Here is an 18,386-nt window from a genome sequence, read left to right on the forward strand (position 1 = left end):
GTCATTTTCCAGCAAGCCAATCTGCAGGGCCTTGGAAATGTTTCAGTTGGGGTGCCACAAGACTGAAAAAATGGGTTTGGGGAGTCATGCTTGATTATTGATGGCTGTAAATAGGAATCGCAAGCAGCTTTGAGACCATAAGTTGAGCTTGCATTCTCATAACTGCTGAACAAGATGTCAGTGGTAATTGAACTATCAGTAAAATTACAATTCAGTGGTAAAAAAAACAAGCCATTGAAAACAGCAACAAATATGAGTAATACAGCACATGAAAGGCCTTTTCCTTCTGAGCTCTCAAAAGCCTGTTGAAACAAAAAGGTCTTCATTTGACTTAAATTAAACAATAGCAAGGAGGGTCTCTAGAAGAGGAGTTCCAGAGAAGCTCATGTACTCCGTGAAAGGCTGCTCACCTACCACTTATCTCACTTAGTCATTTTGTGAACATGATTAGAACTGCTAGAGCCAAAACAGTCAGATCTTGGAAAAAATACAAGAGAGATTGTTTCTCCAACACTGGCTGGATAGACTCTCGTGGATCACTCTGTCTAGCAGAAAATTGACAATAAAAGCCCAATTGGCAAGGAAATAAATAAAAAAAGATAACTTTGAAGAGACATGGAATCCATTTATATCTCAGGGTTTAGATGCAACAGTGAATCAATGCTCACCATCAACTCAGGGGACTTTTTTGCATTAATTTTTTTTACACAAATAGTTAATATAAGGACAGTCATAAATTAGGCTATCACTGGAGTATCCTGGCTCCCCAGCTGCCCTGACTTGCCCCTGCTACTTCACCCTCTGCTTCTGCACCAAGGTGGCTGTCTTCTATCACTCACTTCTGAGGTCATAATGATGTTCCCAGCAATGGTCACATAAGTGATGTGCAGTAGTGGTGAATTGTGTTAACGTTGTTATACCCCAGTTCTGGTGTAGAATATGTCAGATGCCATCCAGACTGTCAGCACTGGATGCATCATCCAAACAAGACAACACCAAAATGGGGAGGGGGTTTTTGGCCCATGCAGTCAAGGTCTAAGATTTGCCCAAGATCACCCTGTGGATTTCCTTGACTGAGAAGTGATTCAATCTCCTAGCCAACATTCAAATCACTATACCACACTACCTCTGCCCTTTATAAGAATGAAATAAAGTCTTTCTTGCAGTGGAAAAACTCATCCTTGCTGCTACTGACACCACTATTGCTGTTTTATCACTATTATGGAAAGGGCAGGAGGAACATTAGCATGCCATTGTACATGCCCTTCTCCCTGAGACCCCTCTTCACACCCTCCAACTCCCAGTTTGGCTCAGACAGTCCCAATTATTCCTCTATTGTCCCCTTTGCCAGGAGCTTTCAAAAGCCTCTCTCTCCTCCCCCCACTTTTCCCCTTTGTCTATAGCTTATTTCAGTAACTTCAAACTGAATTCAAAGTGCCAAAGTAGCTTGCACTCAAGTCAGCAGCAAGAAGAAAAAAGGAGAAGGCAGAATCTTGCCCTTCCCTCTAAATTCAAGCAAAAGCCAACGGCTGCAGCCTCTCTTAGCTGAGTGTTGTTCCTCAGTAATAGCTTCTGCCATCTTGACCACATTCTGATGCTGCTCAGCCACATGTGTCCCACTTTTCCCATGCAAAATGTTGGAAGGTATGTCTCCTAGGAGGAAGAAGACATCAAAAGGCTTTAAGATTTCAGGTTCTGTTTCAATAAGAAAAATATTGCTTCTTTAAAGTATGGCTAATAGAATCAGTAATAGGGGACAACAAATCAAAGTGTAGAGGAGAGTGGCAGGAGATAGGCCTATTGCCCCCCTGCCAGGCGCAAAGAGTGGTGTGGGGACAGGAAAGGAAATGTAGCTTGCTTACTTTATAACAAACCACCATTTCGACCATAAACAATCACAGAGCTGTGCTACTTAATCCACTTCTCAGCAGAGATTGCAGAGAGTACTGAAATAATGAAATGAGTAAGGTGATTTTTATTAACCAGACAACAAAACTAATAGTCAGGGAGAATGAAAGTGGATGGACCTGTTTGGCCCTTTGGCCAGATACCACTGCCAAACAAGCACTGTGTGAGATAGATTGTTAGCAAACACTTGGTGATCGATCCACACTTTCTGGCTCCTTTGATAATAGAATAACAGAGAAATGAGATGAAAGATGCACAAAGCATAGTTCTAGAGACTGAATTTACCTCCAAATTTAGAATGTTGGAACTGAAAGGCCCCCTTCTAACCCCGGGGGAATCATTAAGATGATGCAGGGGGTGTGACCCACATCAGGTGACACCCTAAGGGGGACACCCCACTGCATCCCAAACCTCTGCCTTTTGGAAGAACAGGCTGTGACATTCACCTGTGTTCCTTTTAAATGCTGAAGAGATGGTGTGAGTGGGACAAGGCTTAGTGGTAGGTGATTTTTTTTTAAAAAAAAATTAAATACTTTTTAAACAATTCTTTAAAAACATCACATCTTACCACATTTTCACTTTAACTACATGAAACCATGTACATGTAAAAACATTTAGGCTGTTTAAAAGTATAATTTAATCTTGCTAGTTGTTTGTGTCACAATTATTACCATTACATTCAGTGGTATATGTGATTCACAATTTATGAGTAACATAGTACAAAAAACGTGATTAAGAATTCTGTGTGCTGTAGTATGGGAGGAGGTCAATGGGGTGGGTGACACTACAAGTTACCACACCAGATGAGGCCAACCCTAGTGACACCGCTGCTTAATCCCAAACAAATATGCAGGAGACTAGTGATAGTAGAGCTGAAATTTTATTTAAAAAAATTGGTCCTAAGCCACAACACCCTGCATGGTTCCCTTCACTCACTAAACATCAGAACTGTCAAAAACAATCCCTCCCTTTCAGTGAAAAAGAGGTGTACCCTTTTGACCACTGCCACTACCCCCCAGCACTGGGTGACACCAGGGGTGGGAATGCCACTGATTCACACAATACACTTACATGCTGACTAGCCCATGGTCTGAGCCATGCCCCTAGCTTTGTATATTTTATTCCTATATTTCACATTCTCATCCCAGCTCCCAGCACCTGAGTGCTTCTTTCAAAGTTAAAGTCAAGAGTAGGCTCAGCATCATAATAATTGAAGAACCAATTTAGCCATTCCAGAAGTAGGTAAAATGTATGTGGAAATGATGGGAGGACAGCTTGACCTACTGTTTGACTTGTCTGCAATTCATATTTTAGTGGTTCTTCAGAATAGCCAAGTTCTAAATGATGGTAGCCTAGTTTATAACAAAAGTCATTTCAAACCTTTTATTCCTTTCCTTTTCCATATTTGTTCTTCTGAGAATACTTCATGAAGAGAGCATTATAAAAAATATTTATAACATGTCATTTTTTAAAAGGCAATCTACCTTAATTGGTGGAAGCTTATTTAATATTGCTTTGTTTGTGTAATTTTGTTTATTGTTTAATGATGGGTGTATTTTAGTTAAGGGATGAGGGGTGGAATTTTAGTTTGTATACGTTATGTACTGTTTAGGTATTTTATTTATTTGTTTATGTTAATCATTTATGTGTTATGTATTTTTTGTAATTTTGTAAACTGCTTTGATCTTATTGGAAAGGCGGTATATAAATTATTATTATTATTATTATTATTATTATCATCTCTTTCAAAATAGGTAACACATTGTGTGTTTTCCAAGAGGATAAGGTTACATCTGTGCTGCTTGGAGTTTTCATTTGTTGTTAAGACCGTTATCTTCTGATTAGTGTCTTTACTTTCATATTGGTGGTTGGTTTTTCCATTTTGGTCCGTAGACCAATCCAGGAACTGGCTTTATCAGGAAACTGCAGTAGAGATAATACTTACTACAAAATATATAATTCTGTACAGTTTTTACATTTTCGAACATGTTGATTTTTAATGTCCCTTGACAATTGCATGTACGGGCATACCTCAGCTAACAAAGCCTCTGACAAAGAAGCACCTTTTCACAAAGTCTTTTAATGCTTGACTGGTCCCCCTTTCCCTCTTTGTCTCTTGTCAACTGGAGGATTTTTTGCAGCATTGGCACCACACTGGTGGAGGAGGAGGCTGGAGAAATGCAGAATTTCAATGACAGGTTTCAGGTTCATGTCCTTAGTAATAAATAAATAAATGTAAGAAAAGCCAGCATGGCATAGTGGTTTGAGTGTTTGACTGACTCTCCTGGTGTTCGACTTTTGCGTGTTCAACTGGTTTGATTCCCAGCTTGGCCATGAAACCCACTGGGTTACCTTGGGCAAGTCATTATCTCTCAGCCTCAGGGGGAGGCATTTGCAAGCCTCCTTTGAACAAACCTTGCCAAGAAAACCCCATGATAGGTTCACCTTAACAACAACTAAACGAAAGAATAGGATTTTATTCCACCTGATTCTATTGTAAATGTTTATACCTGCCTACAACAGAAAAGGTAATCAGCAGCTACCTCCAGAATCTCTTATTTGTGTAATTAGATTATGAGATCTGAGTGTGATCAGTGAACCTGGACTGATGTGTAATAAAACAGTTTCCAGAGAGAAATAAAAGTTTCCAGGGAGAGGTAGAATTCATCTTTTGATGGGGAAAAAAAAACAAGAGTCTTTGTGACGTCTGAAACATTAATGACTTTATTAAGGCATAACCTTTCATGGATTTGAGTGCACTTCACCAGTGAAGTGTTGTCCACAGCTGACAGGTATATAGAAACAGGGAAAATGAAGTGTAAAACTGACACTAAACCATGACAATTAAAGTAGTGAAAAGAAACACAGTGGCCATTCCTAATGCAATGCTACCGATAACACAAATATCCTGACATTGCTGAACTAATTTACATATTTCATCCAATCTTAATCCCTTATTATGAAATATCATAAAGATGTAGAGTGTCATCTAAAAGGCAATTAGATAAAACTGTGACTTACTCAAACACACAAAACTGAGCAGAAGAAAATGAATTATAATATCCAGTAAAAATATATCCATGCTGTTCCTCTATATAATAATTGCCAATATATATACTTAATGAATAAGAGCATTTAATATGTACAGGCAATTACAAGCTTGACAATCTTTAACTGTACAGATTTCAAAGTGAAAATGTATATAACAATGTGTAGTTTGAATTTGACATTTTAATGCCATTTGTCGGTACTGAATAACTGGCTGAGAATGACTACAGGCTGAATTCATTATACATTGCACATTGTACAATGTTTTAAACACTTAAATTTGACATTAATCACATTCATATCCCATATAAAAAGTTCTGTTAACACTGCTGTGCTACATTAAAACACAAAATAAATTTCCTCCACCATCACACCAGCATTGTTACTGGGTGGGAATATCCGGTATATCATTGAATTGTAAATTAAATTTCTTATTTTCATTACTTCCATATATATTTCATTCAAAGTATTCATCTTCAGAGTATACCAAGAATATATTTTGTATTGAAGTATGGTTTGGGCAAGAATAAAAATATTTCATTAGTTGCCGGTCTGAATCTTTTCTGCACATTTATCTTCAGAAGCTCAAGGTAGACAAATGTTTATCATAAGATCAGATGTGGGAAAGGCAGTCAGATAACAACACTCACAGTCACACTTTGCCCAGAAGGAATTACTTTCCTATGCCAGATAAGTAATTTTTTAAGCTCTTCTCTAAAGCTATCATGAAGCCAGGCATATATAAAGGGGTTGTAGCACACTGAACTCATAGCAAACCAGTGGCAAACCAATTGGACCAGGCTGAAATAATAGGCATCAATAGCATTGATGTTGATATCCCGTATAAAGTTAAAAGTGTGAAGGGGAAGCCAGCACACCCCAAAGACCACTACCACCATGACCAACAGGCAGAAAGTCCTCTTCCGCCTTGCTCTGTCCCAGTCTGCTTGGTTCTGAGTGACACTCCCTGGCATTACCCTGTTCTTTAGCTTCAAGGAGATCTTGATATAGGATATCAAAATGGCCAACAGAGGGAAGAGGTACGTGATGAGCAGCAAACACAAGGCATAGGTTTGTTTCTGGTGTTCTTGCTCCCCCCAGAATTCCTCACACAGGGTGACACCCTGTTTATCCAGCTTCACATAATAGGTGTGTGCCATGGCTGGCAATGCCAGGCAGCAGGAGAGAATCCAAATGAAGATAATCATGTAGGCACTGAGCTGCAGGGAGACACGGCGTCGCAATGGGTGCATAATGACAATGTACCGGTCTATCGCAATGGTGGCCAAGGTGAAGATGGAGACATAGACAGTGACAGGCTGCATGAAGTAGACAAAGTAGCACATGGTGCTGCCAAAAATCCAGCCACGTGGCTCAAAAACATATGCAAGAGTGAGTGGGACGCATGTGGTGCACATAGCCACATCAGAAAGGGCCAAGTTTCCAATGAGGAAGTTTGTGACATTGTGCATCTTCTTTACACGCAAGATGACATGAACCAAAAGACAGTTACCCACCATTCCAATAACAACCACAACTGTGTACATAAAGATGATCAGCAACTTTAGCCGTTGGACTAGCTGTAAACCCTGGAAAACCACTGTGGTCCCATTCATACCAGAGTTGGGAGTTATTATGGTGCAGTTGATAGGGATAGTTCCAGGACTTCCAAAGTTCTCAGACATTTTGACCTGTAAGATAATGAGCCACATATATTAATGAGTTCTCTGTCCATGGAAATACTACAATGCTTGGTGAAAGAGCATTTGTAGCTCAGATTTCCAATCTCCAGTATCTGCAACCCAAATAATGTGATTAATATTAAATTCTCAGTATGAAGAAACATACAAAAATGCATTTTACTGTGCAATTTGATCATCACCATTTTTTGTAAGGTAACAACGGAGAACAGAATATGAAAGTGTATAAAGAATTATAGGTGAAAAGGCAAAAAAGTGGGAGTGGAGGCAGAAGACATTAAGAACTGATATTTTCCGAAAGGCAAGATGAGAAATCTCATGCTTCCAATTCCCACCCACTCCACAAAAATCTTTATTTATGCTACTTTATGCTACAAGAAGATTGGAAGTTCTTAAAAAGCATGCAGCTTAACCAGTTTTGGGGCTGATTATGATGGGGCGAAAGGCTCTACCTCATTTCTCTATGCTCTCCTACTAATTTTAACTGAGTGATTTTTTTTGGGGGGGGGGGGAATGCCCTGTACCCAGGAACAAACCAAGAGATTCATGTCATATGTTGTTTGTCCCATTGCTGGTAGGAGTCAATAACTTTGAGATGAGAATCTAATAATGTATGAAAAAGGATGAGTTAAAAGCAAGATACTAGGCTCCCAAAACAAGCTCACAGACTAATGTGGTAAAGGATAAAAATTGTAAAGTTGCCTGCCAAATCTTAATGATATTTGATTTCCTCAGCTAGCCAAAGAAAGATTGCCCTATCTGAAAGAATATCAGACTTCTCTCAAATCATGTGCACTGAGCTCTTTACCATCCCAAGGTGGGACTCTTTGACTCTACTTGGTACACTCCTTCTGAGAAATGTGTGATGTTTTCCTTAGGCTCTGTTCAGCAGCCTGAAAGGCCAGCCTGGGGGCGGAGTTGGGGTGTCACATCCAAATGATGCACACCCCCAACTCTGCCCCCCAATGGCACCATGATACTGCATGCCACTCCATATGGCAAATGGCATCATGGTGCTCTTCCGGCGCTGCCTCCATACAACGCAGCACCAAAGGAGAGCCATATGGCAACACGGCTATGGTGTCCTTTCCAGGGTGCAAAAAGGAGCCACCTTTTGCAGCTCCTTTTCACACCCTGAAAAGGTTGGATTGGGGCTATGGCATGAGGTTGCCGTTGCCCCAATCTATCTGAAGAAGGGGCAGCTAGAAGCCACCCTTTTGGGGCTGTTTGCACAGCCCCTTACTCAGTAAAGCCAATCCAGGAAAATCTTCACTAATGGGGAAACAACTAATTTAGTTTTCACTGGTAGACAGAAAACCATCTGTAGATAGCTGGAGACTTCTTCTGCATACAGCCATTTAAAAGAAGAGAAGAAGATGGTGCTTCTTATACAGTATTCTCAGTAGAACCAGTTGGAAATTGAAATTGACTGTGATCTGCCAAAATTGTTCTAACCCACACATAAAAGCCTGGAGGACATATCCCTAAATTAAATACTAAATGCTTAGTGTGAGGAAAGAGAAGGGGAAGTGTGAAACATCTGGCTTGAACATCCAAGGACCTATCACAATACCTAAAGGAATGTGTGTAAAAAGCCTTTCTCCCTCATTGAAGAGAACAGAGAGAGAGAGCTCATCCAGGTAGAACTCAGTGTGCTTGCTGGTTTCTTTCAAAGGCTGGAATTAAATATAAAACTTAAAATCAATCACTGCACATTGATTACTCCTCCTCCTTTAAGCATATCTTCTCACATCACACATTCTGAAATCCATATCTGGGCAACCAAACCAGGTCTCTAAGTTTAAAGCACAATACACAATATAAATAGTTAAAATGTACAATAAGTTGAAGTATAATTAGCTAAATACTCTATATAATACAGCTATCAGTGAATGGTTCTCAGAAATAGCAAATGCTCTTTTGCAAGCTGAAGTACAGCAGGTCACCTGAGACACCCAAATGTAAAATATAATAAAAATATGAAAAACATGAGGTGAGATGGCAGGGGGAGTACTTAAATCCAGCTACTTTGTAAATACATTTCCCAAAGGGAAAAGGTAATGAGCAACAATTTTTGTAGATAACAATGTAAATTTCTTCTAGAGTTAACACAAATAATGAAATAGCAGGAAGACAGTGCAGGTTATAAGGACAATCCTAACTGATGCAGGTTTAAGATGACCTAAAGTGATGCATATTGATAAATACATAAAGCTCTTTCCTTGAGAAATGTTAGAAAAAGACTTCAGTGGCCATGAAAAACAGCATTAGACACATTAGACATGCAATTGAGAAACAGACACCAACAGCAAACATCTACTTTTTTGCATCAGAAATGGACTAAATGGGGTTAACAACTAGATTCTTTTCCATACCTTTACTTTGGTGAGCTGTGTTGTCTGCTGTGAAGAGGAGACAATCCTAGGTCTGGTATCATTGTCTTCGTGAGTCAATATGCTGTGCCTGGCTTGTGAAACCAGCCAAACTGATGATCAGGAGTTTAAAGGGACAGAGATTGATTTTGCTGACATTGGTTGTCACTACCCTTTCCTTTCCCCCACTATTTAGAGCATGTTGTTTGGAGTACAGTGTGCTTTCTTCAAATATCATACCTGTTGATTTCCATTTAGAAAGTGATTTTATTTCATCCTCACTTTAAAAACAACAACACTTTTATTCAACAAAATAGATTTGAATACATTAAACTGCAGAATATTCCCCTGATCCATTTACTCTCTCCTAGTGCACAGAATATTGAGGAACTTTGCAAATATGAGGAGATATGAAGTAGGATCACTAAAAAAATGAGGATTAGCAAACAAATATGCTTAATAGTGTTCTGTTTTGTTTTAAATCACAGAATCCCCAGGTGAACATGCAAAACATCAGTGACACACACTTCCTTATAATGCTATGGGGACAAAGGTATCAGTCTGCTCGAATCTTAAAGAGTGGCAGTTTCAAGAGACAAGGGTGTGAGTGCTATCCATGGTCCTGAAACAACCAGGGAAATGATTCAGAATATTCAGCATTCACAAGAGGTGAAACTAAACTGTTAACCATCTTCCCGCAGTTGCCTAGAGTATCTTTCACAATACAGGTATTTTAACTTATTTTCTTTTAATCCAACTATTCATGGCCAATGGTGAGAAATGATGGGAGATGATGTTTGAAATACCCATGGAGCCAAAGTTTTCTCAATCCTCAATTACTTAAGTATTGGGAATCGTTGTATTATTAATTTAGAAACTATATTTATAGAAAAAGCTGAAAGTTTTGTTTCACATCCTTGATTCTGGAATAGCTAAGAATGCTAATTATAGCTGGGTGTTTTCAGGAGAAAATCTTAAGAACATAAGAAGGGTCATGTTGGTTCAGAGCAAGGATCTGGTCCAACATTCTGGTCACACCATGGCCAACCAGTTGTATATGGGATGTCCACAAATTGTAAATGTACCCTCCATCTTGTGTTCATCCTTACTAGTCATCCACTGGTGACCCTGGAATGCATCTAAATAATGCTTTTTGACAGCACTTTAACTGCCATGGCTTCATCCTATAGAATCCTGGGACATGCAGGTTTTTGAGGCACCAGCACTCTTCAGCAGAGAAGGCTAAAGACATTGTAAAACAAAAAATCCCAGATTCCATAACACTTAAACTGGTGTCAAACTGCATTCTTTCTGAAGTATAGATGCACCACTAATTTCCATCAATTTATCAAATTCCCTTTTAAAACCAGACACGTTGGCAACCATCATGACATCTTGTGACAGTAAATTCCACAGTTCAACTTTGTACTCTGTGAAGAAGTTACTTATTTGTCCTGAATCTCTTGCTACTTAGCTCCAGGGAATAAATCCAAGTTTTAATATTATGAGACAAAAGGTAAACACCATGCTTAAATGTATATGCATACCATTGCTAAACATTTTGGATCTTCCATTTTTAACCTGTATGCTGCAATTTTCTCTGTCAAACATCACTGGGGGCTCTTTCAGACTACACAGCTATAGGACTATGATTCCTCTTTAACCACCATCATTCCATCCTATGAAATCCTGGAATTTGCCAGGTAGAGGAGGGTATTTAGAATTTTTGGCCAAAAATTGAATGATTCTATACTGCATGCTATATATACTGGCAACATCCTGTGGGATATAGGCTCCCACAAGATATTGCCATGGCAGAATCATAGTGTTATAACTGTGCAGCACAAAAGAGTCCTGTTGACTATACTTCATCAGCATCAGTTTATCCAGAAACGTAGAGAATATAATTAATAGTGTCTATTGTTGTTACTGAAAATAGGAATACAAATGTTTTTGGTCCACATAAACAAAAGAAAAAGAAGATTTTGTGAATCCTGGACCACAAATATTAACACAGCAAACCTTGGCCCTTGATCAATAAATTATATATTTATCAGTATACCCACTTTGCCCCTATGAAAGAGATATCCATACTCTTTTATTCACTTGTATTAAATGTGCTATTTGTAATTCATATTCCCATATACTGGTTTATGGGAAAGGGGTTATCATTCATCTTTTGTAAGAAAAGCATTAAAAGGATTTCTGTCTCTTGTTATATATATATATATATATATATATATATATATATATCATTTTCACTTAGCAACTTACAAAACAAAACAAAGCAAAATATAAAACAATGTATTGTGCAAAACCTCAGTACCCACAGTTATATGTATGAGCATATGAGATACAGCCATGATATATATGAAGCTGTCAGAATACCAAGAAACAAAAAGAAATGGAGGCAAAACATCAGCATAGTGCTGAAAAACAGACTATAAAAATGAAGCAGCACTGTCTCATTGAGTATCTTGTGTTTGTATGAAGAAAGGCCAACTGAAAGATATTGAGCATTTTATGGGGAACTATTAATATTTTATGTAATCCCATTTTCCAACACTAGACGTTCTGTTTCTTCCTTCCTTCCCCCTTCCTTCCCTTACTCTTCCTTTTCGTTCCTATCTTGTGCTTTGTATTACCCTCTCTTTTCCCCTCCAGAATTTGGGAGTGGGGAAGAAGTGTCTCTCTCTCTTAATTCTTAAATACTTACAACCAGGTACTTCTTTTCAGTGGTTGATGGAACTATATTGATTTATTGATATTATGCATGGGAAGGGTTGGAATCTTCCTGATCTTTACAGGAAGGAGACTGACACAAACTCCTTCCTGAGATATGATAGTTTCCATCCCCCCCACATGAAGCGAAATCTACCCTATTTCCAGTTCCTCAGGCTAAGAAGGAATTGCACTTGCTTAATGGAATTTGACAGACAAGCCAAAACTCTAATAGAACAATTTTTAGTTCGAGGACACCCCAGGAAGGGTTTGAAACAGGCCTACTTAAGGAAAATGGAAAGAAGGACCCTGTTCCTGGAGGGAGTACAATCTAGAATGTATATACCCATCATATATAACAGACACACAAGATACATACAGACTGTCAATCTTAAATATTGGGACTTACTCCAGGACATCCCTGGGTGCTCAGAAAAACCCTTATTTGTTTATAAACTTGCTAAGAATCTTGCAGATCATTTAGTCCACAGTAAATGCATGGTCAAGGAGACTCAGCCAAGCTTGTTACAGAGGAAAACCAAAGGGAATGTTCCATGCTATAACTGGAGTGTATGCAGATATTGTGTCAAAACTACTGAATTCATCAACCCTATTAACAATAGAATGTACTTATTGAATGATTTGTTTACTTGTGATACTAAGGGGGTTATATATGCCATCCAATGTTCTTGTGATATCTTGTATATCGGCATGACTACTCAAAAAATCAAAATGAGGATATCTGAACACAGGAGCTGCATAAGGAACCGAAGAGCCGCTGCACTAATGGTCCAGCATTTTATACAGTTCAAGTATTCAGACATGGACATTAAATTCTGGATGATCAAGAAAGTGTCTGGTACTGAGGCCAATTTGGAGAAAAAACTTCGAGAAAGAGAACTCTTTTGGATTTTCTCTTTACAAACACAGAAACCTTACAGACTAAATCAGAACTGTAATTGGGCCGAGATTGTGTAATTGTTCCATTATCTTATCCTGATTTATGCACGTGTATGTCTGCATGAATGCTATCTTCTCTGGATGTATGCACTGGCATATTCACATGAATACAATTGTAGTGGATATTAATACCTGCAGGATCTTACTTGCTGTAAAATGATTTCAGGCTGTGTAAAACAGGTGCATTAGATTTGAGATTGGGAGAGGGATATAGAGCTCCCTCCTGTTAACTTCCATCAGGGCTTGTATCTACCTATGGGACATCCAAGTTTCTGTAAGTAAGGATATACTTTGGAGTATTTTTACCAAAATTCTTGTCATTAAAACTTTCAATTTGTCTGTATATATATATTTCTCTCTAGGTACTACTGCACAAGGTCCAAATTGGGCAGCTACTTGCTTACTATTACTGGGTGTCTCCACATATTTTGTTAAATATTTTTCAAGCTGTAACACCAGGTATTTCTGTATTATGTGCTATCTTTTATATGGTCCCCCTTATATATCTTGTTGATATGTGATTCCAACTCATTTTATTTTTTCAGCTAATCCTAACCACTGATGAAGACTCCTAGCTGAAACGTGTTTGGTCTTGGTTGGTTTATTTCTCAGTTGTAATAGGCTTACTGTGTTATCCCTTTTATTTATCGTCTGAGAGGTGTTAAGAACTTTATTTGTATATGCACTAGTACTCTGTATGTTTGACACTTCCATATATCTGATATATTATTTGGGATTTACAGTTCTCAAGTCTAGTACATATTGGTAACACTAGCCCTTTTTTACACTGGGGCTTTGCACACAGACCAAAACAAGTCAGTCTGTTTGCAGGATTGTATACATTTTATCTTTTTAAATTTTTCTTGCATTCCACCCCTTCATTTTGTTTTAATAAAACTATTGTGTTTTTAAAGTTTTTTCCCCTAGACCTTTTTGCTTTCAAACCTGTTGTTTTTGGGTTTAGGGTATCACCTTTTTCTTTTCTTTGTGGATTCCATAATATACATATACATCATTCATGCAGTAGTTTTTATTCCCACAATGGCATTACGTTTTCTGCAGTAGTTGGATTGTGTGCTGCTATGAGGCAAGAGGCTATCCTAATGGTTGCAATGCTGCTGATAGTTTTTCCCAGGTTTTGCTGAGGAGCAAGACTTAATGTAATCCAGTCACATGGGATTTGGAGGAATTCAAGCTTTTTTCAGGAGAGGGGATTCCATTTACTCTACTGAGAAAAGATTTGTGTTGTTTACCAGAGTATCTGCAAGTATCTATGATGGTGCACATTATCAAACATGACCACTTCTCATGGATTCACATAGATTCTCATGGCTGCACAGTTTGTGCAGAGGGGCAGCAAATAAATGCAAATCTGTGTAGGAAAGTGAAGACAATTGAGTGTTGGTGTGAATGTGCAAAAATCCTCAGCAATTTGCATAATACACTTATATGTAGACTAGCTTTAAGTTGACACCATCCATGCTCTCCATTCACAGGCAAAGACCTTGCTGTTTAAGGTGTTTAATATGTATCATTCATGGGGGGATGGTATTGGTGCATCCTTTATTTTTTAACTTTTGAATGCCTTTTAAATAATTTATACTGTTTTAACATGATGATTTTAATTGTTTTAAAATGTTGCTGTTGGGTTTTTCTTGATTGCTTTTATGAATCACTTCGTGTCCCACTCCTGGAGAAAGGTGGCATATAAATGAAACAAATGAACTACATGGTTCTTCAGATATTCTTACATTCTTGAGGGACAACATTGTCTATAGGCAAAACAACCAATATTTCAGTGAAGAAAATTACCTCAGTATACATTTTGTTATCTTATCATCAAAGAAACAAATGGATTCTTAGATCATCCTTGTATGATTTCTTGTGTTCCCAATGTGAATCACTGAGGACATTGGACTGGTGGAACCTGAAATGGGATAGTTTTCAAAGAAATAGTTATGTTAGCATCTTGCAGCTTAAAAGGGAGGAAGGAAAAAAGCAAGGTGGAAAAATGTGGCAGCACATGAACTTTTGTGGATATAAACCCACTTCTTGAGATGTAGTTAGTATCAAGTGGTATTAAGGCCTTAGGTATAAAGCATATTTATACAGTCGTAAGAGTAGGATAGAATGTAACAGGATCCAGAAAGATGCAAACCCTGAACTTTTCCCTAAATTCTTATAGGGCTGAATAAGGTGCTACAGATCTTTCAGATCTTTACAGTGGGCACTATGCAAAGGGATCTTGTAGCACTTTGAGACTAACTGCAAAACAAGCTATAGCATAAGCTTTCTTACAACTTCTTTTGCACAGTCTCAAAGATGCTCCAAGATCCCTTTGCATACTGCTATGCCAGACAAACACAGCTATGACTCTTAATTTACAACGGCCAGTATGTAATGTATGAAAGCAATAAATCTGCCTACCAGAGGTCAGTTTCCCAGTGTCAATCACATCAATGTGATATGGGTCACACTTCTGATATGAATTGTGATGCACATCCCTCTTACATATATTCTTGCCACTGCATGGACTCCCATCTCCTCACAACCACATTTCATATACAAAGAAGATATCAACTGAAGTGTAAGAATAAAGAACATATTGTTCCTTGGAAGGAAGTGTAAGATTGTCTGCATCAACACTGGTTTTATGATTGTGCCATAGAAAGACTCAGGTTCAACATCCAGAACTTCCACTTAAATAAACTTCTATGACAAGATTCTGCCTTAAACTCTAGAGATGTACAACTATTTTGAACTGGCCTAATTTCTTTGTATTACAGTTATAACCCCACCCACTCATATGTCTCACCATTACCAAGCGGTCCCACAAAAACTCATCAAATTATCAAGAGTTGGCTTAGATATAATTTCCCCCACTTTTAATGTTTGTATTTCTTTACTTCCTTTGTTTCCTAACTGTGCTTAAATTTAAGACAGCCAAGGAAAATCAGAAGATTCCCAATATGTGATGAAGATGAAAAAGCTATCAACATGCTCCAAGGTCCAAGGGCTGCATGTGGCCTGTAGGCTGCATTTTGCCCACCACAGTATATAAAATCATTTCATTATTTTATACTTATTTTTTTTAAAAGTATTTTATACTATATAGCAAGAAACGCATAATGGTAACCAGGCTGCGGCTGGTTCATTTGTCACATCCCAGTAAAACAGTTTCACAGTTAGGTGAACAGTAATGACTGTGTCAAATCCCTAGTGCTTATGAGCAGATTAGTGGGGGAAATTCCTTCACAGAATATGCAGGTTCTACTAACATATGTATATTGATTTTGGATTTGTGAATAATGTTAACATTAATGCAACCATATCTGAAAATTAAGGTAGCATTTTATGTCCTTTGGGAGAAGTGCTCTTACAGATGATAGGGAAACCTTGTTGGATGCAAACTTTGTTGCTATTACATGTCACACTAGTGAAGAAAAAAGAGTTGATGCTCATGTTTTTAATACTCATGAGACAGAATGGAGGGGAAAAAATCTATGAAATATCTTTTGCTTCCCATTCATGACTCATGTTGGGTCAGATCAGATACTTTTCTGACTGCTCCATTTTATGTAGGTATAAAGAAAGGTGTTGAACAGTTTCTAACACTGACAGCCATTCATGTGGAAGTATAACATTCAATATGTGCCTGCACAGATAGAATCCAGATAAGATATAGTGGCCTCTCTCATGTTTTACCATGAAATCTGTCTGTTCATATTCGAGGCAAGATAGGAAGTTTAGAAGGACACACACACTCTTGCTCCTGCTCATTGCCATACATCAGAGGGTGATCTAAGAACTGAGTTCATTCCTAATTAAGCCAAAGTGAATAATTCCCGCAGTGTTATCTGAGCAAGCAAAAAATGGTTGGAAATAATTTAGAATCATCAAGTCCAAATGTTCTTGATTGGAAAATCCCAGTATTCCATTCCATTTGTTAAGCTGAGAGTTGCAGTCCAAGAACATCTGGAAGGCAGCACAGGCCCACACCAGGGTAGACTTATATTGGTTTCCTTGATGCATGTTCTTACAAGTATGTCCAATATCAAATGTTGCCCAGTCCTCAAATTGTAAATTGCTGCCTTCTGTGAAGAGCATATAATTACACAGAAGTGGCAGCAGACAAATTTACACAAAACTTTTATGACCAAGCTATAGTCAGCATGACTTCTGTTGCTGCCTAAGGGCTGATGTCCAAAAGGCATAACGCTTGATTGCTCAAACTTTGATGTCTTGAAGCTGAATATATAAAATGACTCCTATAGTGGTGGGAAAATGTGGAAGATGTGTTTCTGGTGTTTGATTTCCATGGCATCAAGTATCAATCTGGGTATGAAAATCGATCAATGAACATCTGCATATAATGGGTGCTGGATCACAGAATGTTCTACTGTGAAAATGTGTATTTCGAATGCAGTCGCCCCTCCTAATGCACAGATCTGAGATCCTCACCCATGAATATACTTGGAGGGGCGACCTCCGCAATTTGGTATGCCCTTGCCATGCACATGGGGGCACTCTCCATTCAAGCTTATGGGGTTTGAATAAACACAAGCCTCTGTTTTCACCGGGGGGGGGGGGGGAGGGGGGATAGATCCCCTGCGAAAACAGAGGGCCAACTTTACAGCATATTGTTTCTCAACATTTTCTTCATATGTAAACATTTGTTTGACTCATAGTCTTTGAAATAAATTTCTTGAAGATTGTTAAAAGGAGCACAGTTAAGATAAGTGTATCTGTTTGGGGGGAGGGCATTTCTCTCATTATAAGCCTCACCATTTATGCATATAAAAATTATAACTACTGAGCAAATAAATTGAATTCAGACATGCTCTCGTGGTTTCCACAATTATGCTAAATGACAAAGCTATCTAAATAGCAATAGCAGATTCATTTATATACCACTTCATACCACACTAAGCAGTCTACATCTGTAAACTAATTGCTCCCAACAAGCTGTGTGCTCATTTTAACAACCTCAGTAGGATGCCAGAGTGAGTCAACCCTGAGCCCCAGGCTGGTATTGAACTCACAACCTTGTGGTTTGTGAGTGAGAGGCTGCAGTACTAGCATTTAACCACTGCGCCACCAGGGCATCTTAAATAAATAAATCAATAAAATTTTAAAAAATGATATGGACATTATAAATAAATATATAAATAACTAAATATTACTATATATATAGTAAGTTAAAAAATGCTGAAAACTGGCACACCCTCTCAATTCCAACTTCAACCAGGCATATTGTATACTTCTCTCAGGGGCTGTACAGACCTGCACTTTGTGCTGGCCTGTACATGCAGTAAGGGCTGAGTGTCCACACGCTCAAAGCCCTTACCATTCTGCCTGGCCACCGTTATGGCACGCGCCTATCCACACAGCACACACCATGATGATGCACACTGGGCGCAGCACCCAAATGGCACTGCATGGAAGGGTATCATGACACTGTGCCACAGTACTTATGATGTGCCTTCCGGGATGCAAAAAGAAGCCCCTTTTCAGCATGTGGTTGTCGTGGCCTCCATCCGGGGGTTCAAAGGAGTGGCATTGAGCCGCCCATATGTACAGCCCCACAGTCTTTAGTGAAAGTTACTGACGTGTATTCAGGCTTCTTCTGGTGATCCTCCATTAGCCTGATAAAGCTATGAGCAGAAACTGAAAAATC

At 38.6% G+C, this 18,386-nt stretch overlaps 1 protein-coding gene across 1 annotated transcript; it reads right to left on the reverse strand.

Moving 5' to 3' along the window:
• Positions 1–5,583: 5,583 nt before the first annotated feature.
• LOC149318553 (prolactin-releasing peptide receptor-like) lies at positions 5,584–9,088 on the reverse strand. The gene is made up of 2 exons (XM_089507816.1): positions 9,032–9,088; positions 5,584–6,647 (listed from the first exon to the last, which is right to left on the reverse strand). The coding sequence occupies exon 2, from the start codon at positions 6,639–6,641 to the stop codon at positions 5,589–5,591; it is 1,053 nt and encodes a 350-aa protein (XP_089363942.1). The 5' UTR covers positions 6,642–6,647; positions 9,032–9,088; the 3' UTR covers positions 5,584–5,588.
• Between the last annotated feature and the right edge of the window lie 9,298 nt (positions 9,089–18,386).

Source organism: Sceloporus occidentalis, unplaced genomic scaffold (assembly GCF_023333645.1).
Source record: "Sceloporus occidentalis isolate IW3139 unplaced genomic scaffold, rSceOcc1.0.p SCAF_2, whole genome shotgun sequence".
Taxonomy (NCBI): domain Eukaryota; kingdom Metazoa; phylum Chordata; class Lepidosauria; order Squamata; family Phrynosomatidae; genus Sceloporus; species Sceloporus occidentalis.

Bases quoted from the DNA above. Each gene is read 5' to 3' on its own strand.
- LOC149318553 (XM_089507816.1), bottom strand. From the start codon at position 6,641: ATGTCTGAGAACTTTGGAAGTCCTGGAACTATCCCTATCAACTGCACC.